Source organism: Antechinus flavipes, chromosome 1, assembly GCF_016432865.1.
Source record: "Antechinus flavipes isolate AdamAnt ecotype Samford, QLD, Australia chromosome 1, AdamAnt_v2, whole genome shotgun sequence".
Taxonomy (NCBI): Eukaryota; Metazoa; Chordata; class Mammalia; order Dasyuromorphia; family Dasyuridae; genus Antechinus; species Antechinus flavipes.
Genome location: NC_067398.1, coordinates 726,379,535 through 726,405,818, shown reverse-complemented (window position 1 = coordinate 726,405,818; position 26,284 = coordinate 726,379,535). Strand labels below are relative to the sequence as shown.

The 26,284-nt window shown below is 64.5% G+C and overlaps 2 protein-coding genes across 5 annotated transcripts; one reads left to right on the top strand and one right to left on the bottom strand.

The window, feature by feature from the left end:
• Positions 1–11,371: 11,371 nt before the first annotated feature.
• On the bottom strand, positions 11,372–16,963 carry SNRPD3 (small nuclear ribonucleoprotein D3 polypeptide). Its single transcript, XM_051973411.1, has 4 exons — positions 16,862–16,963; positions 16,269–16,409; positions 12,832–13,024; positions 11,372–11,565 (listed from the first exon to the last, which is right to left on the bottom strand). Exons 2-4 carry the CDS (start codon positions 16,392–16,394, stop codon positions 11,504–11,506), a joined length of 381 nt encoding a protein of 126 aa, XP_051829371.1. The 5' UTR covers positions 16,395–16,409; positions 16,862–16,963; the 3' UTR covers positions 11,372–11,503.
• A 120-nt stretch (positions 16,964–17,083) lies between these two features.
• On the top strand, positions 17,084–25,458 carry GUCD1 (guanylyl cyclase domain containing 1). 4 transcript variants are annotated; one of them, XM_051973407.1, is made up of 6 exons: positions 17,084–17,373; positions 18,968–19,052; positions 19,349–19,517; positions 19,669–19,760; positions 23,349–23,590; positions 23,859–25,458. In XM_051973407.1, the coding sequence occupies exons 1-6, from the start codon at positions 17,337–17,339 to the stop codon at positions 23,948–23,950; spliced, it is 717 nt and encodes a 238-aa protein (XP_051829367.1). In that variant the 5' UTR covers positions 17,084–17,336; the 3' UTR covers positions 23,951–25,458. The 4 variants fall into 4 exon arrangements, with proteins under 4 accessions (XP_051829367.1, XP_051829370.1, XP_051829369.1 ...); XM_051973410.1 differs by lacking the exon at positions 18,968–19,052 and adding an exon at positions 17,708–17,792; XM_051973409.1 differs by lacking the exons at positions 18,968–19,052; positions 19,349–19,517 and adding exons at positions 17,708–17,792; positions 18,089–18,257.
• The last annotated feature ends 826 nt before the right edge of the window (positions 25,459–26,284 follow it).

The following is a 26,284-nucleotide window of genomic DNA, read 5'->3' as shown; positions in this document are numbered from 1 at the left end:
GGCAGGAAGGGCAGTGCCCGCGGGCAGCAGAAAACAGGACCTGCCCTCTGTGCCACCCTGCCAATTCAAAGGCAGGGATGAAAGGATCTGACCCCCCAGGAATTTGCATTCTCGGGGAAATGCAGATTCTATGCAAAGTAACTACATGAGTGGGGCCCAGGGAGAGGGGGCAAGGAGAAGCATTAATTAAGCTCCTCCTCCATGCCAGGCTAAACACAGAGCCCTGGGAGGCAGGGGCTGCCATCATCCCCATTTTGCAGGATTCAAAGGCTGGCCCAGGTCCCACGGCTGGGAAGAAGGGGGGGCCACATTCGACCTCAGGTCCTCCTGACCTGGGAGCCCCTATTCTGGCCACTGCAGTGAAGGTGATCGCAAGGTGGGCCTGGGCAGAGCCCTCAGGGATAGCCCTAGGCTGCCCGGGCCCAGCGGGCAGAACCCGGCCCCTCTGGCACAGGAGCAGCCCCGGCCCTGGCTGAGCGGACCTATGACCGGGCATCCAGGTCCTTCTGATAAGCGTCTGTCTCCTGAGGCTGCGGGGGGCCCATCAGGGGTGGCCGCCTGGACCTCGGCCCGGACCCATGGCTGGAGGTTCTGAGCGTTCCTCCGGCCCAGCCCGAGCGTTAATGGGTCACCAGGAGTTAATGTGTCAGCATTCGCGGTTACTCATTGGAGAAGAGGGCCTGGGAGAGCTTCCCTTCTCCCCCGGGGGCACTGACCTCCCCCCGCCCCCAGCAGCCTTCTTCCCCGATGCGTCACCCCCCACATCGCAGGGCTCTGGACCTTGGACCTCTGCCCCACAGAGAGCTGGGGCTGGGCTCCCGGGCCACCTAATCCAGTCCAGCCCTGAACGGGTGCCTGGAGGCCTGCCAGGAAGGGGAGGCCGGTCTCCCCCCTCGGCCCGAGGCGCTCTAGGGGGCGGGAGGGGCTGAGTCCAGCTCTGAGCAGTCCCTCCAGCCTCCATGTGCCACAGGGCTGTCTCTCTGCCCCTCGGGGCCCAGGGCAGCCCTTCAGAGCCCCCGGAGAAACACGTCCAGCTCCCCCGACCAACGCTCACCTGCACTAACCTCGAGGCTCCCCGCCCGCTTACTCTCCAGGCTAAGGAGCACCCACTGAAGCGGCCGGGGTAGACGCCCTCCCTGTGAGGGAGGCCGATGGCCGGTCAGTCGACGAGTGTTTATTAAATATCTACTCTGTGCCAAACACTGTGCTAAGTTGGGGGCAGGGATCAAGCAACCATCACTTATACTGGGGCGGGGGGGGGGGGGGGCAGGGATTTACTGAGGGCCCGCTGTGTGCCGGGTCGGGGCCTAAGCTTTACAGATATGATCCTCACAGTGACTGAGAAGTGCTATTACTGTCCCCATTTTACAGATGAAGAAACCAAGGCAGACAGAGGATCTTGTCCAGGATCCCTCAGCTGGCAGCTTGGAGGAAGCCGGGGGGTCAGAGGGAGGAGGGGGAGCGGTCCGGGGCCAGAGCCGAGAGATGAGGGGTCTTGTTTGTAGAGCGGCTGCGGAGAGCACGGAAGGCGTTCAGTTCAAACGAAAGAAAACTGGATGAAAGACCTCCTCAGTCAGCCTGAGAGGGTTGTGGGGGGCTGGCCCGGGTGCAGGGGGTGCCCTGGGATCCGTTGGGGCCGTGGCAGGACAACAAGCTCTTTCAGAGCCAATCGTGCAGGAGAGAACTTCGGGAGCGGAGGAGCCAGGCTCCGGGAGGGAGCTGCTCCGTCCCTTCCCCATCCTCCTGACCACGATTAGTTAGAGTCCGCCTGGGACTTCAGAGAAGCCGGGGCAAGGACCCGTCAGAGTCCTCATTCACCAGGCTGTGGCCTTGGGACTGGCCCCGGAGGTCCCGTCATGGAGCTGGGAGAGCGACCGGGAGCAGCCGATGGTGGTTTCCGCACCGGGAGCCGAGAGCTCGCGGAAATGTCCTAAACACGAGGACCGACAGCTCCTGGGGAGTCCCTGGAGCCCCACAGAGCCACGTCTAAAGGGGAGCCCTGAGGGCTCCATGAAGGGACAGCTTCCCTAACCAAGCACTGAGCCTGCCCTTGGCCCTCGGGCGTCCCCCACGCGTGGACCTCACTCCTCCTATTACAGAGTGAGCCCGGTGTGGACGAGGGGACAGGGCTGCTCCAGTTCGGGGAATTCCTACTCAGTAAACATTCATTCTCAAAGCTTTCTGAGTCCGGCTGATAATCAGCGGGAAGCGCCCGTGGGGGCTCGAGAGATTCTGAGAACCTCAGCCTTTCAGGGTGAGAGCCCAAGGGTGGCAGTAGTCAGCCATCCTCCAAGGACCCGACCGTTCAGTAGGGAAGTGGCGGGGACAAGGGGAGCCTTTCTACAGCCGCCTGAGGACTAGAGACTTGTGGAGGGAGCACGGATTTGGGGATGAGAGGCTCCTCACAGGGGGCGGAGTGGAGGCGTGGCCACTGCGCTCTGGGTCTAGGAGGCTGGGCTTGGTGCACACTTGCACTCCAGGGGCGCCGGGGCCGCCTCCTCCCATAGGCCCGTCCCCCTGCTCAAGGTCCCTCCGGGAACTGGGCCAACTCCAAGTCTCCAGACCCCCGATCCGAGGCGGGAACCCTGGCAGTGACCCAGCAGCCTCCGGCTCCTCCACGTGCCCGCAGCTGATCCCTCTCCGTCCTCCCCTGCACCAGTGCCCCAGCCAAGGTCGGAGCCAACGTGGAGGGTGTCCCCTCTGCCCTCCGCTGCGGGCATCAGGGCACCCGGGATGTGCACACGGAGAGCTCGGTCCCCTCCGGGTCGGGGACCCACATCAGGAGCGGGAAGCCGAGTAACTGTCGGAGAAGGGGAAAGAGCCTGCTTTTCCGCAGTCCTTGCCCCATTTGCCACCAGACTGAGCCCAGCAGTGCCCAGGGCCCGTGGGACACCGGACTTGGCTCTCCATTCAGTTCGACCAGACTCCCACGGGCCGTGCCAGGCACTGGGCACACGGAGACAACGCTGTGCCTCATGGGAACAGCGCGACGAGCTGGGAAATGGGGGGCCTGGAGGAGGGAGGAGGGAAGAAGGAGCACAACTCCTTCGTGGAGATGCCGGAGCAAGGTCTGGAGAGGCTGCAGAGGAGACGGGGAGCACAGATGTGGGACCGGCCAGAAACGGAGCGAGGCGCAGGCTGGGAAGGGCTGCCCAGGCCAAAGACGGGAGGGGTGGTGGGACCTCAAGGTTCTGGGGGACCACCGAAGCTTTGTGAGCAGGGGAGGGATGGTCGTGGGCGGCAGGGTCAGCATCTGAGCAAACAAAGGCAGTGAGTGGGGAGAGATTAGTGAGTGGGAAGGCTTGGGGCCCAGAGACGGATGGGACAGAGGGATGGAGGGCAGGGGACAGGAAGAGGGACAGAGAAGGAGAGGGGGAGAGGGGGGAAAGAGAGACAGAGGGAGGGGGAGAGGGGGGAAAGAGAGACAGAGGGATGGGGAGAGAGTAAGGGAGAAGAGGAGGAACAGGGAGGGGAGGAGGGAGGGGAGAGCCTTGGGGCAGGAGGCAGAGATGGAGGAGAAGGAGAGGGCCTGGACCTGAGCCTGGGCCTTAGGTTATCAGCTACAGTCAGTCCAATGACAGTAGGCAGTTTGTTCCTTGGGTCCTCCAGTCTCTGGGCATCCTTAGCCCACCTTTGGGATGCCAATGGGCGCCTCTTTGGGTCTGGGCCCCGGGTCGCTGGGGCCTTCCACCGGCTCTCGGACCCCACTTTGCACCTCTCTGCCCAGGAAGCCCAAGGCCCTATTTCCCCTGGAAGAAATCTGCGTGACAGAGCCCTTTGCTGAGCTCTCTTTGGGACTGAGCCCCCGTGAGGTTCTCCCCACTTCCACTTTCTCTCCACGGGCCCCTTCTCCCAACGCCAGCTGACTCGGTCCGTCTCCCTTGCTCTCCCGCCCTGGTTCACATCTCCCCCTCCGGCGTCTTTCACGTCCCCCCATTTGTCCGGGACTTCTTCCCCTAAGCAAATCCACCTTTTGCCGAAGACAAGACAAGGGCCACAGGGCCTCCATCCCATGTTTGTTCTGAACTGGGAATCACGGCCGACCCGCCAGCTGCATCCTCGGACACTGGGCCAAAGTCCGGCGTCCGGCCTCTGCCGGCTTGGTGGCTTGGCCACGTCTGCCAACGTGGAGTCCCGTCCACCTTCTGCCCGGACCACCTGGCTCGCCCACATCCTCTGGCTCGAGTGCCCGGACTGTGGATCCCACCCCCCTCAGCCGACCCTCAGCTTCCCTGTCCCCCAAGGCTTTGTCCTGAGCCATCCACCTGCCCAGTGGCCAGAGCCTGCCTTGCCCTCCTGGCGTGAGCCGGCCCGGCTCCTTGGGACGCCCCCCCTCTTCCCCTGAGCCCCATTCTAGAGGTCCGGGCTCCCGGGCCCACGGCGCCAGCTCCATTCTCTGCCTTGTTCGGAGCCAGGTTTGCTTGCTCTAGTCCTGCCCCGCCCCCCCTTCTCAAGGCCCTACAGTGCCTCCTTCTAGGCCTCCTCTACTGTTCCAGAGCCGGCTCTCGGGTCTCCTGCCTCCCATCGCCCACCTTCCTGAAGACTGTCCCTCCTGTTCAGTGAACCATAACACTCCCTTTTACGCTTCTGTTTATGCCAGCGGGGCACCCCCTTATTCCAGGACCTTCACACACAGAGGTCTGGCCAGAGCGGGAAGCCCTGGTACTCTGTCTCTCCCTGTCTCCTTTCTCCCTGTCTCTGTCTCTGTCTGTCTCCCTCTCTTGCCCCTCTCTGTCTCTGTTTCATCTCTCTCTTCCCCTCTCTCTCTCTTCTTCTCTGTTTCTTTGTCTCTCTTCCCCCCTCTCTCTCTTCCTCTCTGTTTCTTTGTCTCTCTCTTTCCCTATCTCTCTTTTTCTCTGTTTCTCTCTCTTCCTTTCTGTTTCTTTGTCTCTGTCTCTCTTCCCCCCTCTCTGTTTCGTCTCTCTCTTCCCCCTCTCTCTCTCTTCCTCTGTTTCTTTGTCTCTCTTCCCCCCTCTCTCTCTCTCTTCCTCTATGTTTCTTTGTCTCTCTCTTCCCCTCCCCTCTCTTCCTCTCTGTTTCTTTGTCTCTGTCTCTCTTCCCCTCTCTATCTCTCTTCCCCTCTTTCTCTGTCTGTCTCTTCATCTGTTTCTTTGTCTCTTGTCTCTTTTCCTGTCTCTCTTTCTCTCTCCCTCCCCTCTCTCTGTGTTTCTCTTCCTCTCTGTCTCTTGTCTATCTCGTCATCTGTCTCTCTTCCCCTCTTTCTCTGCCTCTCTCCTTCCCCTCTCTGTTTCTTTGTCTCTGTCTCTGTCTTTCTGTCTCTCTGTCTCTCTTTCCCTCTCTCTCTGTCTTTGTCTGTCTCTCTCCCCCCTTTTTCTCTGCCTCTCTCCTTCCCCTCTCTGTTTCTTTGTCTCTGTCTGTCTCTTTCCCTCCCCTCTCTCTCTGTCTCTCTTCCCCTCTATCTCTCTTCCCCTCTTTGTCTTTGTCTCTGTCTCGCTCCCCCCCTCTCACTTTCTCTGCCTCTCTTCCCCCCGTCTCTTTCTCTCTCTCTCTCTTTCTCTGCCTCTCTCCTTCCCCTCTCTGCCTCTTTGTCTCTGTCTCTCTCCCCCCTCACACACACACTGTCCCCCCACTTAGGCAGGGTCTCAGGGATGGCCAGGCGCCCCTCTTGCCTCCTCCCGCCTGTTCTTCCATGAGGTAACTCCTGGGCAAGGGCCCTGGAAAGTGCAGACAGCAGCAGGGGGGCGCGGGCTTCCTTCCTGGCAGACGGGCCGGGCACTGGCCAGGGAGGGAGAAGCGTTTCCTAAGCTCGGGCCAAGCCCACGACTGGGGGAGGGGAGGCTCCCGCAGCCTCCTCCGAGGGAGCTCTGCACACACATCTGGCCCTGGGAAGGGGGTGGAGAGAAGCTCTTGGTGGGGCAGGGAGGGGCCGGAGCCAAGGTGCCCAGGGCAGGGAAGCTGCCCTCCCTGACCCCCCTCCCTCTGTTTGCCGAGCCCTTGAGCCGCCTTTCCAAGGCCAGCTCCCCTGCCGCTGCCTCCAGCAGCCTTCCTGGCTTACCCCGAGTCCCCCCCCTCAGGCAGCCCGATCCCATAGTGCTCGGGCTGCCCTCTTCCTGCACGTGTCCCGTGGGCCTCAGCCAGAACAGGTCAGGGCAAACACTGGCTAGCAGTCAGAGTCGGGGCCCCGAATGCCCAGAAAAAGGGCCCTAGGGTTCTGAAGATGAGTCAGACCAAGAACAGCGGGAATGGCGGAGCCGAGGCAGGTGCGGAACTGGGAGCGTGGGGGGGGCAAAGGAGCCTTCTCCAGCCTGCCCTCCTCTTGGCCCCCAGCAGCAGCCTGGGCCCCCCCCCCGGCCTCCTCCCTCCACGAGTCCATCTAGGAAGCCAGGGACGTCAGGGGCAGGGTGGACAATCCTGGGCCAGGGCCCTCCATAGCCCCGCTCGGGAAGGGCCGCGGGCACCATGGACAGCGCCTGGGCCAGCTAGGAGGCGGGGCCAGGCGAGGAGGCGGGGCCGGGAAGAGGCGGGGCCGGGTGAGGAGGCGGGGCCAGGTGAGGAGGCGGGGCCAGGTGAGGAGGCGGGGCCGGGGAGGGAGGGCAGGTGAGGAGGCGGGGCCAGGCGAGGAGCGGTCCTCCGTGCCTTCCTCCTGGGAAACATCCCGATGCCCGAGGCCCCCACTAGAGACCTGCTTGCGGCCCCCCGGTCCCGCTCTCCTCCCACCCCGGCGGAAAGGCGGATGCTGTCCAGCGACTAAGGAGGGGTCCCGGACTCCGAAGGGGCCACTGAGGCCGCCCGCTCCCTTTACAAGGAGGAAAAGGAGGCGCAGGGAGCGTCAGCGGCGCGCTAGCGTGGGAAAGGGAAGGCAGCATTTGCCCCCGGGGGCGGGGCGCTCCGGGCCTGGCCCACAGTGACTCGCCCGTCCGTCCTAACCGGCACCGAGCACTTCCCGGGCAGGCGGTCCGTGCCCCCGAGAGCCTCTTCCCCCAGAGCCGCCCGAGACCCAGCTGGGTGTTAGATGTCTGCTGCGAGTTCCGAGCCACTGGCTCAGATTTAATAGCTAACGCCTATTAAAGTGCTGGGTGTGGGGTCCGGCCGCGCTGTTTCCCGCGCATCCCCGCTCCCCCGCGGAGCCCTCGCCTGCCCACTGCATTATGGGAAGCTTGGCTTCCCTGACCTCGAAGGGCCCCGCAGGTCCCCATGAGCTCAGTAAACTCCTGCCCACTCGTCTGCCAGGGAAGGGGATGGGACGAGATGCGCGCCTCCCCGCGACGTCACAGCCGCCCCCCAGCCTTCTCTGCTCTAAGCTTCTTCCAGTCCGGACACCTCCGTGCCGTGCCCCCCCCCAGCCTCCTCCCCCACCCGAGGCCCCGCCCACCATCGCCACCCCCACCCGAGGCCCCGCCCACCCTCGCCACCCCCACCCGAGGCCCCGCCCACCCTCGCCACCCCCACCCGTGCGGAGGCCCCTCCCCGCCCTGACACCCCCGTTCTAGGAACCCTCTCCCCTTCCCCTCGTGGGCTCCCTTCCTCTGCCCGTGGGCGCTCGGGCATCGTGGCCCCGCTCTTTAGGTGGGCGTTCACTTGCTGGGGGCAGGCGCCAGGCCTCGGCGTCCCACCGCTCCCCTCAGGGCCACCTGGGAATCGCTTCCCTCCTTGGCATTGCAAGCACAGGATTTCCTCGCTCTCCAGGGGGCTCAGACTGGGCCTCGTGTCCCAGCACCCCCCCTTCCCCCCACGGGCTACCTTCCCAACCGAACCAGGGCTCCTCCAGAGGGGGACTGAGGCTCCCCGGCTTTGGCCCCAGTCAGGGCGGTCCGGGGTGTGGTAATGGGGGGACCACCGTGAGAAGCCCCCACATTTAGAGGAAAGCTTTGGAGAGGTGGGAGCCAGTGCCAGATCCTGACACAGCCCCAGGACACAGGAGTGGAGATGCAGGGACAGGGCTGTGTGTGTGTGTGCCCACGTGTGAGCATGTGTATGCAAATGGGAGTGGGGGTGTGTGCAAGTGTGAGTGGGGGTGTGTGCAAATGTGAGTGTGGGGGATGTGCAAGTGTGAGTGGGGGGGTGTGCAAGTGTGAGTGGGGGTGTGTGCAAGTGTGAGTGGGGGCGGTGTGCAAGTGTGAGTGCGGGGTGTGTGTGTGAGTGCGGGGTGTGTGCAAGTGTGAGTGCGGGGTGTGCAAGTGTGAGTGTGGGGGTGTGCAAGTGTGAGTGGGGGTGTGTGCAAGTGTGAGTGTGGGGGTGTGCAAGTGTGAGTGGGGGTGTGTGCAAGTGTGAGTGGGGGGTGTGTGTGTGAGTGCGGGGTGTGTGCAAGTGTGAGTGGGGGGGTGTGCAAGTGTGAATGTGGGGTGTGTGCAAGTGTGAGTGTGGGGGTGTGCAAGTGTGAGTGGGGGTGTGTGCAAGTGAGTGTGGGGGGTGTGTGCAAGTGTGAGTGGGGGTGTGTGCAAGTGTGAGTGGGGGGATGTGCAAGTGTGAGTGCTGGGTATGCAAGTGGGAGCCTGTGTGCCCCCGGGTGAACGCACACTGGCAGCAGCGGCGCAGGCCGGACCCCATCTGGGCCTCCCGGTGCCCGGCCTCCCTGTGCGGCTCAGCGCCCAGCCCAGCCAAGCGGGTATCAGGGACGTGGCAGCAGCCGCGGAGGAGGAGGGAATTCAGCGAGGACACATGGGAACAAAGGAGCGGTCCTGAGCCAGGCCGGAGGAGGGGGCAGGGAGGAGGGGCTCGGTCTGGGACACAGAGGCTTTCTTCCCAACCGGGGGGACTGGGGAGGCGGCGGCTGGCACCTCAGCCCGCCGGCGCAGGGCCCCGCCTCTGGTCCTCCATCCCTCCCCGGAGGCAGCCGGGTCCTGCGGGGCCCCCGGGGTCCAGGACCCGGCCGGGCCTCCTCCGCTGGGCCTGCGAGCGCGGCTGGGGCCACTTACCGGGCTCCGGGGGGAAGGCACCAGGTCCGGGGGAAGGCAAGCCCGTTTCAGGTCTGTCTGGTACCTCCCGTGCCCACTGACCCCCCGCTGGGGAGGTGGCCCCACGGAGTCCCGCCCCCGCCTGGCTGGCCGGCAACTCCAACAGAAACCTGGAGTGGGGAAGGCTACGTTCTCCGACCCTGGGCATTCACAGGGCCCCGAGAGGACCCGGGGGGCGGCAGGGACGGGGCTTCGTGCTCGAAGCCGGGCAGGCCCGAGCCAGAGCCGCCCTCGGATGAACAGCAGCCCCGGGGGCCCCCACCAGCCGGGCTGGGAGCGAGGGTTCCCGAGGCCCGGGGGCTGTCAGACCGCGTCCCAGCCCCCCAGGGGCCAAGCCAGACTGGAGGTGCCGCCTGAGCTGGGCAGCCCCCGCGGCCTTGGCGTGATTGGTCCCAGCTGGCCGGCCTTCTAGGAGGGTCGGTTTGGGGCCCAGGATGCTGAGGAAGGGGCCTGGAGGCCCAGACTGCCGGGGGTGGCTGGCCGGGCCCGTGGCACGCAGAGCCCCCTGCTGGGCAGCCGGCTGGCCCGGGCGCCGGAGCCCCGAAGGCCTCGTGAAACCTCTGGGGAGCTTCCCCTCTCCTTGGGTGGGGGCCGGCACAGGCGCGCAGGTCTGGCCAGATGGGGGCCCCTGGAAGGGGAAGAGCAAGCCCTGTAACCAGGGGCTGGAGGGGGCGAGGGGGGGAAGGGCTGGAGGAAAGCTCCCAGGCTCACCATCGCCCACCTGCTTGGTCTTCACAGCGGCCGGCGGTCAGCCAGCCTCCAAGGCCAGGGAGCTCACCGCCTCCCGCCGGCCCCCGGCCTGCTTCTCCAGGGCCCGGCAGCGCCAGGCTGACCGGCCAGAGCCTGTCCCGGGTGGCCCATTTCTGGGGAGATGTTCTGGACGGCTCGGCAAGTCCGGCAGACTGGGCTGGGGCACAGAAAGGCCGGACCCGAGACCCCGCTCTGTGGGCCCCGGGGCCTCTCCCGTCGCAGTCTCTGGGGGAGAAGACTCGCCCAGGGTGAGAAGTGGAGGGGACAGCGGAGCCTGCGGCCTGGGCCAGACTCCCGGATCTGCCTGGGCCGAATTTCCTGCTGATCCCCCTCCCCGGTTCATCCGGACTCTTCCCCGAGACTGGACTCCTGCTGGATTTGTTCTGGCTGGCATTCCCCCAGCCCTTGGCACAGAGCCTGGCACCTGCTGCCACCCCCATCTTGCCCCGGCAGCACCTCCCCGGTGGCCCCCCAGGCCTGGACTAATGAATAGCGCTGGGGGTGGGGGGAGGCGGAGATCCTGCCCGCCAGCCTCTCCAGCCCACCCTCCATCGAGCCCCCTGCTCCCCATGGTGCCACCGAGCCTCAGGGCCACCCCTTCCAGGCATCTCGGAGCCCTTAGCTCAGGCCCCCACCCCCAAGTCCTCTCCGTCGGGGCAGCTCTGACCAGAGTCTGTCTCCTGCCGCCTCGGCGGGCGCTCTCGTGTCTAGGGCTGGGTTTGAGGCTCCTTGGGAGAGTTGGGGTCCTCCTGATGGCAGGGCCGGCCAGCCGCGCCGTCTGAGCTGTACGGCCCTTCGGAGCCCAGCCCTGACCCGCCACTGTGCGTGCGGACCCACGCTCGGGGACAGTGCAGCAGGACGTCCTCCCCCGGCCGGCTACGGGCCACCAAGCTCCCGCCGTCCCCCACCCACCTCCTGGGACCGCCCTTCACCCCCCAGCACTGCTTCCGCAGGAAGCTCTCCCTGCCGACCCCCACCCCGCTCCCCACTCCTGACTGGGGGCAGTGACGTCCGGGTGGTCCCCCCTCTAGAATCTCGGCTCCTCACGAGCAGGAACATCCCATTCGTTCATCAGCTGCACCCCCACACCTGGAGGCGGGCCCCTGCCGACTAGACTGCAGTCCCTGCTGGGATGACCAAAGCCAGAACTCCCACCCTTCTTTTGGGGTCCGTTGGGGAGCCTCTCAAGGGGTCCAAGTCAGAACCGGCTAGAAGCCTGGGCGCCTTCTGGGAGCCGGGAACGGTGGAGGAACCGCCTGGGGAAGCTCAGAAGTAGCAAGTGCTGGGAGGACGTTTCTGCCCTTTGACCCTACAGGCGGCCTCGTCACACCTCCTGCCCCCAAGGTCAGACCCTCCTCCGCTCTCCCCGGCCCAGCCTCAGATCCGGCCTCCGCGCTTCCAGCCTCCCCTCTCCTCCCCCGTTTATCCATTTCAACAGTTGCCTAAATGATTTTCCCGAAGCCTCTGCCCGGAAGGTGCCCCACGGAACCTCCACTGGCACCCGATACAAGCCCCTCAGCCCGCGGCCCACCTCCACCCCCCAGAGGCTTTTCTCCACGTCCAGCTTCCTCCGAGGCCCAGCTGCGGAGCGCGCCCGGATCCCCGGCGGCCGAGGGGGCCCGTGGCAGCCAGCCCCGTGGGGCCTCCCAGCAGCCCCCCAAGGAAAGGGCAGCCCCGGCCGCGGACAGCGGCCACACAGGCCCAAGTACTCCAAAACACCTTTATTTGGCTGGTGAGCTCCTGCCCCTTCCTCACCTAAAAGAGGAGCCGACACACCAGACGACTAAGCTCCAAGCCCTAAAATCCGACAAGTACAGAGTTCTGTTGCTCAGATGAGATTATCTTCGTTTCTGGAAAATATTGCCCCGGCCCATTCCGCGTCCTCTTCCTCTGGCAGCCACTAGAAGGGGGAGAGAGACCCGAGTGAGCCGGCCGGCTGCGAGGGCGAGCGCGGGGGTGGGGGGCGCTGCGTGAGAGCGCGTGTGTGAGTGTATGTGCAAGTGAACGTAAGCACGCACGTGTCTGTGTCCGTGTGTGCCAATGTGTGTCCGTGTATACATACGTGTGCATGTACGTCAACAGGTGTCTGCACACACAGGTGCGTATCTGTGCACATATACATGTATGTATAACTGTTCCTGTGTATGTGTGCATAATCACACAAACGTGTGCAGGTATGTCTTGTGTCTTTGTATACATGCACGTGTATCTGTGTGCGTGTATGTGTGCATCTGCCTAGGTGCATATACGCACATGCATATCTGTGCGTGTCTATTATGTGAATATGTGCGCGCATATATGTGTTCCGTGCACGCATACGTGTAAGCACCTGTGTGTACACATCTACGTGTTTGTATGCACAGGCATGTGCATACCTGTCACTATACATCTGTATCTACGTATGTCAGTGCGCGTATATCTGTGTGTGTCTGTATCTGTGCGTAGGAATGCATGTGCATGTCTGTGTATATATGCATGTGTGTATCTCTGTACATGTGTACATCTGTCTGCACACATACGTGCATATCTGCACACAAGTATATGTATGTGTATACGTAATGCACATATGTGTGTCTATATCTATGTGCGTAAGTATGTGCATCTGTAGCTATACATGCACATACATATACTGTTGCTATGCATAAATACACATCTGTGTATGTAGTGCATGTATGTGTATCTGTGTGCATACACATACATTCATGGGTTTGCGTATTGCATGTAAGCACACTGATGTATGTGTGTACACCTACATGCACATACGTATAAGTGCATGTCTGCGTATAAGTATGTGTGTGTTTACATGCATGCACATACACACACCTGTATACACCTGCATAGCTGCACGTGTAAACACACGTGCATATGTATATCTGGGCATACATGTACATGCCTATCTGCGTACGAATACACACAAGTGCATGTCTCGGTATATATGTGTAGCTGTATATATAAACACGTGTGACATATCTATGCATACATGTGTGCATGCACATACATGTGTAATGCACAGGTGTGCATGTCCCCGTGTGTGCATGTCTGTGCAAATGTAAATACACATGACATGTATTTGTGTATATGTGTACATGCACACCCCTCCCTCCCCTCTGGGGCCCAGAAGCTTCCCCCGGGGGGGCCACCCCCGGGCAGGCTGCCGGCTACGCACCCTGGGCCTTCAGAATGGCGGCTTTCCCCCGGCCGGCTCCAGAGCCCTGGTTTTTGTTTTTCATGCTCTTCAGCATCGGGGCGTTCTTCAGCATGTCCGGCAAGATCAGGAAGCGGATCTTGCTCCCCCGGATGTAAACCTGCTCCAGCTGGGCGACTCGTCCATCTCTGTATGTGACTGTGATGTTGGACATCTGCAAGGGGAACCGTTGGCAGTCAGGGTGCCGGCCCCGGGACCTCTCCCCGATCGGGGCTACGGTCACGGGAAACGGGCCGACCGCGGACTCGGCGAGACAGACGCAAAGCGCGGCAAGGTCAAAGGCACAGTGACGGGAGCCGGAGCGTCCTCTGTGACGGCGGCAAGAAGAGTTTGGCCGGACCACGGGGTGCAAGAGGGAGTCAGGTTAAATGGGGCGAGAGAAAGGCCAGAACAGAAAGGTCACCAAGTCCCAACGACATCCGTCCGAGCGCAGGGGCGACGAGTCACCTGTGCTTTGTGGAGATGACTTTGGCGCACGTGTCCAAGCCGCGGGAGGGGGGGAGCACATTGGAGAGAGGGGACAAAGATAAAAACCGACCTGCCCCAACAGCGAAGGGGACGGAGGAGCCGAAGAGCCCCAGGCCGGGAGCCTGCGAGGAGAGTGATGGGGGAGGATTTGGGGACGGAAGGACGTCGGGCCCGATTCGGGGCACGCTCGAGGCACGAGATCTAACTGGAAATGAACAAAAGGTGGCTGGGACGTGGGCCTCGAGTCCCAGAGACTTAGGGAAGAAGCAGCGCATCAGAGAATCACCCGCGTGGAGCTAACGCGGATGCTGAGCAGTCACCGAGCGGGATCGGCTGCAGACCAGAGGGGCCCCCCCAGAAAGCCCCAGGAATCCTGGAGCTGCCAGGTGCCCCCCCACCCCTGCCACACCCCCACTGAACGAATGCCGTGGGGCCAGCCGACCCCCCCATGGCTAAGGAGGGTGCTCCCCACCCCCGCCCCCCTGACACGGCCGTCTCCTCGCCCCCACCCCGGGGAGAAGGGAGGTGAGTGGTCTGCCCGGCTGCAGGCTCCTCGCCCTCCCCCAGTCTGTGCTCCCAGCCATCAAGGTCTGACCCTCAACAAGCTCCAGTGGCTCCCGCGGCCTCCAGATTCAAATACGAGCGCCGGCTGCCCTGGAAGCCCTTTCCCCTTGGCTCTCCGCCCCTCGAGGGCCACCCTCCATTTCCCAAGTCCACAGCTCCGAACTCGCCGGCTTTCTCCAGGGCTTCCGCCCGCTCCCTCCTCCCCACCTCCTGGAGTCAAAGCCCGAGGTCCGAACCCCAGCAGAAAGCCTCCGCCCCCCGCCGCCAGCGCCTTCCCTTCCGGGCCCCTCGGCACAGAGCCACTTACCTGGTGCCCGAGACCGTGGGCGCCCCCGGGGCAGGGCAGCAGCTGCCCTTCTACACAGAGCCTGGCCCCGAGATCTTCCTGACCCGCTCCTCCCGGGCCTGGCCCCAAGGTCCCTGGCTCCCCTGCTCTTCCCTCTCCCTTCCCTCCCTCCTCCCCACCTTCCTGCCGGACCTGGCCTCAGAGCGCGGGCATCGGGCAGGGAGGGCACCCGCTCCGGGCGAGACTCCAAAGAGCTCCTGCCCTCGGGGGCTTCACAACCTGGACGTGGGACGGCCCGTGGTCCCCGAGGGTCACCAAGGCCTTGCCGCCCCCCAGGTCCTACTGTTCCTCCCTGGTACAGAGGGAGGCACCGTCCCCTGCCGACCCCAGGCCGGAGCTCCTCTGCAACTCGGCTGCCTGGGGCCCTGGCCCCCTATAGGTTTGGGGGGGGGGTTCAACCTCATCCCCCAACCCGGTCATTTGCAGAGAAAGCAAGAGTCCCTGGGCCAAGGGCAGGAAGAGAAGCCCAGCCAGGGGAGGACCCCCTGCGGGGCACAGCCCCCGTGCCCGAAGCCCCCCAGGGTTATGGAGGACCCCCCGCGGGGCACAGCCCCCGTGCCCGAAGCCCCCCAGGGTTATGGGAGACCCCCCGCGGGGCACAGCCCCCGTGCCCGAAGCCCCCCAGAATTATGGAGGACCCCCTGCGGGGCACAGCCCCCGTGCCCGAAGCCCCCCAGAATTATGGAGGACCCCCTGAGGGGCACAGCCCCCGTGCCCGAAGCCCCCCAGGATTATGGAGGACCCCCTGAGGGGCACAGCCCCCGTGCCCGAAGCCCCCCAGGGTTATGGAGGACCCCCTGCGGGGCACAGCCCCTCCCCCGTGCCCGAAGCCCCCCAGGATTATGGAGGACCCCTTGCGGGGCACAGCCCCTCCCCCGTGCCCGAAGCCCCCCAGGATTATGGAGGACCCCCTGCGGGGCACAGCCCCCGTGCCCTAAGCCCCCCAGGTTATGGAGGACCCCCTGCGGGGCACAGCCCCTCCCCCGTGCCCGAAGCCCCCCAGGGTTATGGAGGACCCCCCGCGGGGCACAGCCCCCATGCCTGAAGCCCCCCAGGATTATGGAGGACCCCCCGCGGGGCACAGCCCCCGTGCCCGAAGCCCCCCAGGGTTATGGAGGACCCCCTGCGGGACACAGCCTCCATGCCCGAAGCCCCCCAGAATTATGGAGGACCCCCTGTGGGGCACAGCCCCCGTGCCCGAAGCCCCCCAGGGTTATGGAGGACCCCCTGAGGGGCACAGCCTCCATGCCCGAAGCCCCCCAGGGTTATGGAGGACCCCCGCGGGGCACAGCCCCCGTGCCCGAAGCCCCCCAGGGTTATGGAGGACCCCCTGCGGGGCACAGCCCCCCCCCCGTGCCCGAAGCCCCCCAGGGTTATGAGGACCCCCTGCGGGGCACAGCCCCCGTGCCCTAAGCCCCCCAGGATTATGGAGGACCCCCCGCGGGGCACAGCCCCCGTGCCCGAAGCCCCCCAGGGTTATGGAGGACCCCCTGCGGGACACAGCCTCCATGCCCGAAGCCCCCCAGGATTATGGAGGACCCCCTGTGGGGCACAGCCCCCGTGCCCGAAGCCCCCCAGGGTTATGGAGGACCCCCTGAGGGGCACAGCCTCCATGCCCGAAGCCCCCCAGGTTATGGAGGACCCCCCGCGGGGCACAGCCCCCGTGCCCGAAGCCCCCCAGGGTTATGGAGGACCCCCTGCGGGGCACAGCCCCCCCCCCGTGCCCGAAGCCCCCCAGGGTTATGGAGGACCCCCTGCGGGGCACAGCCCCCATGCCCGAAGCCCCCCAGGATTATGGAGGACCCCCTGAGGGGCACAGCCCCCATGCCCGAAGCCCCCCAGGTTATGGAGGACCCCCTGAGGGGCACAGCCCCCGTGCCCGAAGCCCCCCGGGTTATGGAGGACCCCCTGCAGGGCACAGCCCCCCCCCCCCGTGCCCGAAGCCCCCCAGGGTTATGGAGGACCCCCCGCCAGGGAAGGACCCCCCGCGGGGCACAGCCCCCGTGCCCGAAGCCCGTACCTGGCAGTTCATGTTGTCCTCGGCCTCGATCAGCTTGCCCCGGTACACCTCGCCGGTGTTGGTCTCGCATGTGACGATGTGTCCCTCCGCCTCATGCAGGACCTTGATGGGGACCCCGATCGACATTCTGGGAGAAAAAAGCTGCGGACGCAAGGGCCCAAGGCCCGTTAGCGACCCCAGCCGGGGGGACCCCCCGGGGAAGGGAGGCGGTCCCAGCAGCCCCCGCAGGGCGGAGAGGAGGCCCGCCCCCTGCCGGGGAGCCCGGGCACAGACACGGGCGCGGGTCGGGATGAAGCGCCTGCTGCGCGGCGAGCACTGCGCGGAGAGCGGGGGATGCAGGGCGCAGACCAGGCCCGGAGGGGACTCCCAAGCAGGCAGACCCGCCCCCCGACCCCGACTCCGGGGTTCTCCTAAGGGGCGCGCACGGGTCAAGGGAGGCCCGGCCCGGCCCCAGCGCGGGGCGGGAAGCATGGCCTTGAACGCCGAGCCAGGCCCTCTCATCCTCGCGCTGTTCTCCTCCGCCTCCCCTCCCCGCCCCCCCCCGGTGCCCATCCTCCCCGCGGGCCGCGCGGCCCCCTCGGCCCCGGCCTCACCTGCAGTCCCGGCCCCGGCTCCGGTTCCGGCGGCGCGAACGTGCGACGAGTAGCGGCAACTGAATGGCGGGCCTCGCGCTCCCAGTATGCACCGGGCCCGGAAGAGAGGCAGATACTTCCGGGAAGCTCTCCGCCCCAAAGCAGCCCAGTGGGGACGGAGGAAGAAACAACGGGATTTCAGGGGCGGGGCCTGAGGCGCGTGCGCGAGAAAGGGGAGGGAGGAACGGAGGAGAGGCGGGACCTGGGCGTGCCGCTGAGTCGTGCGTACGCGGCGGCGGCGGCGCGCTACGCCTGCGCTCGCGCATGCGCCGTATGCGATATCGCGTCCTCCCGGGAGCGGCAGTAGCGGCGGAGAAGCCGGAGAGGGGCTCAGGAGCCCAAGCGGGGCCGAGGCCCGGGCAGGAGCGGATCGGGCCGGGGCCATGGCCGAGGCGTCTCCACAGCCCGAGCCCCGGCCCGTCCGCCCGCAGGCGGCATGAGGGAAGAGGCCGAGGGAGCCGGGGCCGAGCCCGGTGAGGGCAGCCGGGGAGACTGAGGCACGGGCAGGGGGATGGTATGGAGTGAGCAGCCGGGGAGCCAAGACCCAGCCATGGAAGCCCATTTGTGGGGCTCTAGCCAGCTCTGACCGAGGCTAGCTCTCCTGGATGCCCAGCCCGGAACTCTTAAGGAGACCGGGAGGAGCCCCAGGACTGGGCCAGGGCGGGGAGTGGAATTTGAACTCGGGGCCTCCGGCTCGGGATCCCAGGGTGGAGCCAACCCTTTTGAATGGGAGGGGCGGGACCTCCAGGGCCCTCCGGGTGGGCGCTCCCCCTCCCCGACCTCTTCCGATGCTAGTTCTCGTCCCAGGCGACTTCGTGCAACTGAAGGTACCCATCGTGCAGCAGCTGTACCACTGGGACTGCGGGCTGGCCTGCTCCCGGATGGTGCTCAGGTGAGGAGGGGCCCGGGCCAGTGACGACCCCCCGGGCGCAGGGATTGGCCGCTGACGCCCCACCCTGAGCGCCGGGATTGGCCGCTGACGGCTGCCCCCCACCCATCCCCGGCGCTGGAATTGATTTTTTTGCTGCGACGCCCCCGAACTCGATGATTGGCCGGTGCCCCACTCGGGCCCTCCCTCTGAGTTCGGTGATTGGCCGGTGGCCCGCGGGGCCGGTTCCCCCCCGGCCGCCCCATCTCCCAAGCTCGGTGATTGGCGGATGATTCATCCGCGCCCTCCCCCCGTCCCAGGTACTTGAAGCTCCTGGAGGACGATGCGGCGTTTGAGCAGGCGCTGCAGGAGCTGCAGCTCACCCGGAGCATCTGGACTATCGACCTGGCCTACCTGATGCGCCACTTCGGGGCCCGCCACCGCTTCTGCACGCGGACACTGGGCGTGGACAAGGGCTACCGGAACCAGGTGGGCGGAGCCTGGAGCACTGCAGCCTGGGCGGGGGGATGGGGCGGCCGGGGCCTGAGGCGCGTGCGCGAGAAAGGGGAGGGAGGAACGGAGGAGAGGCGGGACCTGGGCGTGCCGCTGAGTCGTGCGTACGCGGCGGCGGCGGCGCGCTACGCCTGCGCTCGCGCATGCGCCGTGTGCGATATCGCGTCCTCCCGGGAGCGGCAGTAGCGGCGGAGAAGCCGGAGAGGGGGCTCAGGAGCCCAAGCGGGGCCGAGGCCCGGGCAGGAGCGGATCGGGCCGGGGCCATGGCCGAGGCGTCTCCACAGCCCGAGTCCGGCCCGTCCGCCCGCAGGCGGCATGAGGGAAGAGGCCGAGGGAGCCGGGGCCGAGCCCGGTGAGGGCAGCCGGGGAGACTGAGGCACGGGCAGGGGGATGGTATGGAGTGAGCAGCCGGGGAGCCAAGACCCAGCCATGGAAGCCCATTTGTGGGGCTCTAGCCAGCTCTGACCGAGGCTAGCTCTCCTGGATGCCCAGCCCGGAACTCTTAAGGAGACCGGGAGGAGCCCCAGGACTGGGCCAGGGCGGGGAGTGGAATTTGAACTCGGGGCCTCCGGCTCGGGATCCCAGGGTGGAGCCAACCCTTTTGAATGGGAGGGGCGGGACCTCCAGGGCCCTCCGGGTGGGCGCTCCCCCTCCCCGACCTCTTCCGATGCTAGTTCTCGTCCCAGGCGACTTCGTGCAACTGAAGGTACCCATCGTGCAGCAGCTGTACCACTGGGACTGCGGGCTGGCCTGCTCCCGGATGGTGCTCAGGTGAGGAGGGGCCCGGGCCAGTGACGACCCCCCGGGCGCAGGGATTGGCCGCTGACGCCCCACCCTGAGCGCCGGGATTGGCCGCTGACGGCTGCCCCCCACCCATCCCCGGCGCTGGAATTGATTTTTTTGCTGCGACGCCCCCGAACTCGATGATTGGCCGGTGCCCCACTCGGGCCCTCCCTCTGAGTTCGGTGATTGGCCGGTGGCCCGCGGGGCCGGTTCCCCCCCGGCCGCCCCATCTCCCAAGCTCGGTGATTGGCGGATGATTCATCCGCGCCCTCCCCCCGTCCCAGGTACTTGAAGCTCCTGGAGGACGATGCGGCGTTTGAGCAGGCGCTGCAGGAGCTGCAGCTCACCCGGAGCATCTGGACTATCGACCTGGCCTACCTGATGCGCCACTTCGGGGCCCGCCACCGCTTCTGCACGCGGACACTGGGCGTGGACAAGGGCTACCGGAACCAGGTGGGCGGAGCCTGGAGCACTGCAGCCTGGGCGGGGGGATGGGGCGGCCGGGGCCTGAGGGCGCTGCAGCCCCTTCCTCCCGGGGGTCTGGGGAAGGGGGGCTGCAGTCCGCCCCTCCCGGGGGCTCCTAAGGAGGCGCCCTGTCGTGCAGTCCTTCTACAGGAGACACTTTGACGCCGAGGAGAGCCGGGTGAACCAGCTGTTCGCACGGGCCGCGTCCTGCAAGGTGCTGGTGGAGAAGTGGTGAGCCCGCCCCCCTTTTTCCCTGTCCGGGTGCGGCCGGGGCTTCGAGAGGGGTCCGCTTCCAGGCCGTCCCCAGCGGATGGGCCTCCCCTCAGTGCCCAGGTCTTTGCTACCACGGGAAGAGCGGCTGTTTCTGGGCCTGTGGTCTCCGGGGAGACTCTAGGGCGTCGTTCGGATTGCTTTCTCCTTTGGGGAAAGGGCTGGTCTCCCAGAGCCCCTCCCTCGGATCCAAGGGGGCGGGGAGAGGAAGCTCGGAGCTGGCTAGTTTGCATCTCCCTAATTAGTGGCGATTTAGAGCATTTCTTTATGTGGTTCGATGGGCCAGATTCTTTCACTGTCCATTTATCGGTTAGAGATGACCCTCAGTGCTCCGGAATAGAGGCCTCTCCGATGCCCCCTCCCCAAATCTAGTCTCCGGTCTCCCGCACAATTCTGTTTGAAGCCCGGGAGGGCAGCACGTAGGTCATGGGCCGGGAGTCACGTATGGCCGTCACCTTCCCCGGCACCCAGTGGTTATATGTGTGCAGATTGCCGGCCGGGATTGTTCCCGGGAAAGAGCCTGCTCCGTGCCCTGCACGCATCTCTTTCTCTTCTGGAGCTTCTGCATCTTCCTTTGCCTCGTGATGAGCTTTTATTAGCCATTTACCGTATCCCAGGCACTGTTCCAGGAGCTGGGGCTGCAAGTACACCCAGCCCTCCTTGCGAGGGCCCCCCTTTTCCTCCACGCTAGCCAGGGAGACAGCGAGGTAACCCAAGGGAGTCGGAGAGGTCGTTATGGGGCCTGCCTCCCCGCAAGAACCCAGTGACCTTCACGCTGCCTAGGGAGGCTGTTCAAGAGCTGGGCAAGCAGACAACAGATTGTGAGAGGGAGCGTGGAACAGGCAGTGCGCTTAGCTCTTGCGTGTCTCGGCTCCCTGTTGGGAGTTTTGATATGTCACGGGTCAGAATGAGAAATGAAATAAGAGTTTGGGGGAGTTTTGCAGAAGCCACCAAATACAGAAAAAGTTTAGAACTCAGCGATGCATAAAACATACACGTTATTCTATGATGTCAATACCTTATGTTTCTTGGAACTATGATCATCGAGATGTCCCCGGTTTGAAGGGATGGCCAAAAAAGTGCCAGCTCACAGGGGCACCACGCCCCTAACCCCATGATGTGGAAGGGGTAATTGTGATGTCCAGGGAGACTGGAAAGCTCTCTCAGGGCCGGGCTGAACAGAGGAAAGAGACCACGGGAGCCTCGGGAGTTGGTTGAGAGGGGTGAGGGCTGGGTGGCTGTTAGTGAGGGCGGGCTTGGGGCAGATAATAGCATAGATGGTGTGGAGAGGAAGGTCACAGATTCCATCATAGACATGCAGATCTTGTAACGCCATGGGAAAGCCAGCCAGGAAAAAGACTCGTAGCCCATTTGTGGAAAGATGGGAGCTCAAGAGCTCAGCAAGTGAGTCTTAGGGCAGTGCGGCTTAAATGTTTGGGTCTCGGGGTGTGTTTATGTTTGTTATTACGTTACGTAGGAAAAAACTACACATATATGTATGTAAACCTTATTGAGGATCCCCCTTTCAAAGAACTTTTGTTTCTCTTGATTATACATTTTGATATTTATCATTAGAAACAAATGGCTTTAATAGTATTATAAAAACTCATTTGACCTTGTAGCCCTCTGAAAGGGTCCATACTTTGGGAACTGCTGGTGTAGGCGGAGAGAAAGGGATCCTGGAGGAAACCTTAGGGGACAGAAGGGTGATGCTCTCGTGGTGATACCCATGGTTGGGTGAAATCTAGATGAAGATCCATTAAAAGAACTGAGGAACTGCCAGACAGGAAAGAAAACCGGGAGAAAGCTGAGTGAGGAAGACCTAGAGAGGATCCAGGAGATGTTGATGGGCACGTTCAGAGGGCCAGGAGAATGATTGTGGAGAAAAGACCCGGAGGCCACCGTGGAGGGAGCAGTGAGAGTGGCAAGACTTTTCTAGGATCTTGGCTGCAGGGGGAGGAAAAGTACAGCTTTAATAAGGAGATGCACGGTAGGACACAAGGAAGACTTTGTAAGGATGGAGGCTGGACGTGGCCATGTTTGTAGGCAGCAGGGCTAGGAGCCATTAGATTCAGAGAGATTGAAGATGAAACGGAGAAGCTAGGAGATGGTCTATAGGCCATCACAAAGAAAAGTTGGCCTTGGCAAGGAGGGGGCATCGGCCAAAGGGCACCCACCGTGCCGGGCACTGAGTGCTAAGTGTCAGCTAAGGGCTAAGGACTGGGGATACCCTCGAGGACGTCGCTGTGCATCGGGGGAGATGACGTGCAAATAATTGTGTATATACAAGGAACAGGCTGGACAGGTTGGGGTCACCCGTAGTAAGGAAAGGCCCTGTCCTTAGGAGGGATGAGGGCGGACATCTTTTAAAAGATGAAATTTTAGCTCAGATTCGAAGGAAGCCGGGAAACCACAATGAAAAGAAAGGATCACAAGAATGGGGCATCTCCATAGAAAATGCCCCAAGCTGGACTGGAGGGCTTGTATGAGGAGACCCAAGGTGGCCAGGGTCTCGATCGCAGGGTACATGGGCTGAGGGAAGGGAATAAGATGTAAGAAGACTGGAGAAGGGAAGGGGGGAGAGGATAAAGGGGCAGAGGGGGCAAAGGTGGAGGAGAGGTGAAATGGATCAGAAAGCCAGTGATTGTCTTTGATTCTGGGACCAGAGAGAACCATTAGAGTTTGGGGAATAAGGAGGTTATGGGATCAGTCCTGCACTTGAAGAATATCATTTTCGTGGCTGAATAGAGGTTAACTCGGAGTGGAGAGACAGGTGGGCGGACAGACACCTGGTTCCCGCAGCAATTACTGCAGTAGTGAAGGCATGAAGTGGTATGGTTCTGTGCCACGAGGGACCATATTGGAGAGATGTGGCTCGTGAGATGGACCAGAGGTGAGACGGGTCAGAGGTCGGAGCAGAGGAGAGACGGACAGGCCGTGGGCAGGAGGTGAATCTGGGGGTAAGAGACAGAGCGAGTCCAGGGTGACTCCCAGGAGAGGAAAGGGAGCAGTCCCAGGAAAGGTTTTTGAAGGAAGTGGCAGTGGCTCATCCAAGGGCATCGCCCCATTTAGAGTCTGAGATCGGGCCACAAGCTTAGATTGTGACTCAGAGGGAGGTCGTGGGCATGTGTTCAGTCCAAAGGTCAGAGAACATTAACTGGGGAGGAATCCCTGCACTTGGGAACCCTGGGCATCGTGGGGCATTTGTGGAAACTTGATATTTAGCTTGGAAGAGCAAGGGCGTAAGTGCTGCCAGCTGTCAAGTGGAAAGGCTTGGCCCCAGAGATCAGAACCCGAGAGCTGTCCCAGCGTGGAGCAGGGGGCTGGCAGGATGGATCAGCTTCCCCTTTCAGCCCCCCACAGCCCAGTTACCCTCATCCGACAGAAAAGGGCAGTCAGGCAAACCGAGCGGACGCACAGGCCCGGGACAGTCCCAGCCCGAGAGGGCCCGCGACCCCCCGCTCCTGCTGCCTCCTTCCCAGACACTGGGTCGGGGAGGGAGGTGAGAAGCCGGGATCCCAGGGCTCAGGCTCCCTTCCCCTCCCCCAGCACGGTGACCGTCCGGGACATCCAGGAGCACCTGGCCCAGGGACACGTGGCCATCGTCCTGGTCAACGCGGTCCTGCTCCTGTGTGACCTGTGCTCCAGCCCCGTCAAGTACTGCTGCTTCCTCCCCATCGGCCAGAAGTGCTTCTGCAGGGGCCCCGACTACCAGGGCCACTTCATCGTGCTGTGCGGCTACAACCGGGCCTCCGAGAGCATCTTCTACAACAACCCGGCCTACGCAGACCGTGAGTGGTTCCCGCGGGGTGATGGGCGGAGGGAGGGGGGCGGGCGGGGGGGGGGGGTGGCCGGTGCCTCCGAGGGGGGGGGCAGGCGGGGGGGGGGGGGGGGGGGGTGGCCGGTGCCTCCGAGGGGGGGGGCAGGCGGGGGGGGGGGGTGGCCGGTGCCTCCGAGGAGGGGGGTGGGTGGGGGGGGGGGCCGGTACCTCCGAGGAGGGGGGCGGGCGGGGGGGGGGGGGGCTGGACAGCCGGCAGAGCCCCGGGCTTTCTCCCGCAGGCATGTGCAGCACCAGCGTGACCAACTTTGAGGAAGCCAGGACCAGTTACGGTACGGACGAGGACATCCTCTTTGTGTACTCCGACAGCTGACCTCGGGCCCGGCCGCCCCCTCCCGGCTGCTGCTGCGCCCTCAGACGCCAGGTGGACGGGGAGCTTCGCGCCTGCACCCCCAGCCGACCTCAGTGGCCAGCCCGGCCCTCCGCCCTCCTCTCCCCCAGTCCGTTGGGTACTGGGGGAGAAGCCCAAGCAGGCGGGGCATCATCCTGGCCACCTGGCGCGGCACGTGGGCGGGTTCTGTCAGGAGAGGAGGGCCCGGCCCCCAGCCTTTGGTGGGGACGGCCACGTTCTGCCGTCTTTGCCTTGTTTCCATCAGGGAGGAGGTCCTCGGGACCCCCGCTCCACCGTGCCTGGTCTTGGGGCCGCCTCCAGGAGAGGCTGCCCTTCCCCCTCCCCAGTACACACACTGGAAGTCTTGAGACAGAGGCCACCCGGCCGCCCAAACCAGCAAATGGAGAAGGGAGAGGGGAGACCGCTGCCCCAGGTTTCCCCACTGCTGCAGTGGCCCCCGCTCCTCCGGTGTCCCCGGCTAGGGCCCCTTGGAGGGCCTGACAAACCTCTGTAGGAGATAGAGACGGGCAGCCTTTCCCTCCCGCTGGCGGCTTCGGGGCCTCCTTGCCCAGAGGGGACTCGGGTTGCTGATGCAGACGGGAAAGCCGAGCTCTGACGGGCCCCTTCAGGGAGTTGTGCCCCCGGCCCCCCTCAGTCGCGCCCCCAGGGCATCTGCCTTTTTCCTCGCCTGGGTCCTTGCCGAGCTGCAGAGGCCTTTGTTGCCAGGATGTGGCCAAGAAGCCAGTGAGGCTGCTGTCCCCCGCCATGGCATCCCAACATGGTAGCTCCCGGGGACCAGGGGCACAGCTCGGGGGGTGCTGGGCCTCCACCACCACAGCCTGGGCTGCGGGCAGCAGCTGCCCATCAGGGAATGTGGGCATGGGGGGCCAGGCAAGGCTGAAGCTCCAGAGCATCCAGGCGGTCGCTTCTCGGCCCCCAGACACCACTGGGCCCACGGGTTCGCTCTTCCTGGTCCCGGGCCAGCCGAGCGGCGATCTCCCTGTTGGAGGTCTCAATGCTGGTCAGTGGGACAAAGGGGGAGCCTCTCCCCAGCCGCGAGCAGGGCGGTGGGCCGCAGGAGGGTTCCTCAGGCTGGGCAGGGCACCCCCCTCGTGGGTACGGGGACAGAACAGGAGACAGCTGATCGAGGTGGGCTGAGGGAGACGAGCTCGGAGCCGGCCAGGTGGAGGCTGGGAGTCCTGCCAGGGAAATGGTGGCCGGGGCCTGGAGCAAGCTGCCCACGGGGGTGCCTTTGTCCTGCCCTCCAGAGCTGGGGGCCTGGAGAGATCTGGAAGCCTGCGGGTGGGCGACCCTGGAGCCCTCGGGCCTTGTTGGAGCTGCCTCTGCCCCGGCCGTTTGCTGCTCGCCCCGGTTTTGCTTCCTCCGACCACAGGAAAGGGATATTTTACATGCAGAGAAATTTTATACATAAATATATTTTGTTTGTAATGAGCCACTCAATAAAAACCACTGATCTCTATTAAAGCAAACGCCCCCTGGTGCTTCTGAGAAGTGATGGCCACAGGGAAAGAGGGTTCGGAGGGGGAGAACAGGAGGGGCAGTAGCAGAAAATGGGCCCCTTTCTAGAGAAAGGGCCATGAACCCTTGGGGGCAGGGAGGCCCAAGCTTGGGTTCTTTGCCGTGACAAATTTCCAGGTGGGGAGGAAAGCGGCAGGTGCTGCGGGGCAGCCCACAAGGGGGCCCCACTGGAGCCCCCAGAGTTCCAGAGCTCGTGGGCCCTCCCGGAGCAGGCCCGAGCAGGCGAGGAGGAGGGGCTTCCGGGCCAAGGGCCCCCGTGCCACAACGGGAGCAGGCTCCTCAGGCCGGGGAGAGACGGACCGGAAGCCGTCGCCCAGGAGGGGCCCCACGGAAGGGACAGAAACGGGCTTGGACAAAGGCTTCTCCTGCCTGGAGCTCTTCGGGGGGCGTCCCCAAGCCTGCCCCGCCAGACGCCCCGGCGGCCCCGTCCCCAAGCCTGCCCCGCCGGACGCCCCGGCGGCCCCGTCCCCAAGCCTGCCCCCCCGGACGCCCCGGCGGCCCCGTCCCCAAGCCTGCCCCCCCGGACGCCCCGGCGGCCCCGTCCCCAAGCCTGCCCCGCCAGACGCCCCGGCGGCCCCGTCGCCACCTCTCCCGGACTGAGCCGGGTCCCAGCGAGGGCTCGGGCCGCCGCCCCTTTCCCGGGAGGCCTCCAGCAGCGACACGTCCTGAGTCCGGGCTGCCCCGGGGGGCTGGGCCCCTCCGAATCCTGCCACCCACGCTCCGGCCCTTTCCCGCCATCCAAACCCCGCCCCCGGCCGAGGAGCTCCGCCCCACGGG

Coding starts and splice junctions, on each gene's coding strand:
- GUCD1 (XM_051973407.1), top strand. CDS start 17,337: ATGAGGGAAGAGGCCGAGGGAGCCGGGGCCGAGCCCG. Junction 19,053..19,348: donor TGCTCCCGGATGGTGCTCAG/GTGAGGAGGGGC, acceptor CCCCCGTCCCAG/GTACTTGAAGCTCCTGGAGG. Junction 19,761..23,348: donor AAGGTGCTGGTGGAGAAGTG/GTGAGCCCGCCC, acceptor CCCCTCCCCCAG/CACGGTGACCGTCCGGGACA.
- SNRPD3 (XM_051973411.1), bottom strand. CDS start 16,394: ATGTCGATCGGGGTCCCCATCAAGGTCCTGCATGAGGCGGAGGGACAC. Junction 13,025..16,268: donor AGGACAACATGAACTGCCAG/GTACGGGCTTCG, acceptor TTCCCCTTGCAG/ATGTCCAACATCACAGTCAC. Junction 11,566..12,831: donor CGCCATTCTGAAGGCCCAGG/GTGCGTAGCCGG, acceptor TCCCCCTTCTAG/TGGCTGCCAGAGGAAGAGGA.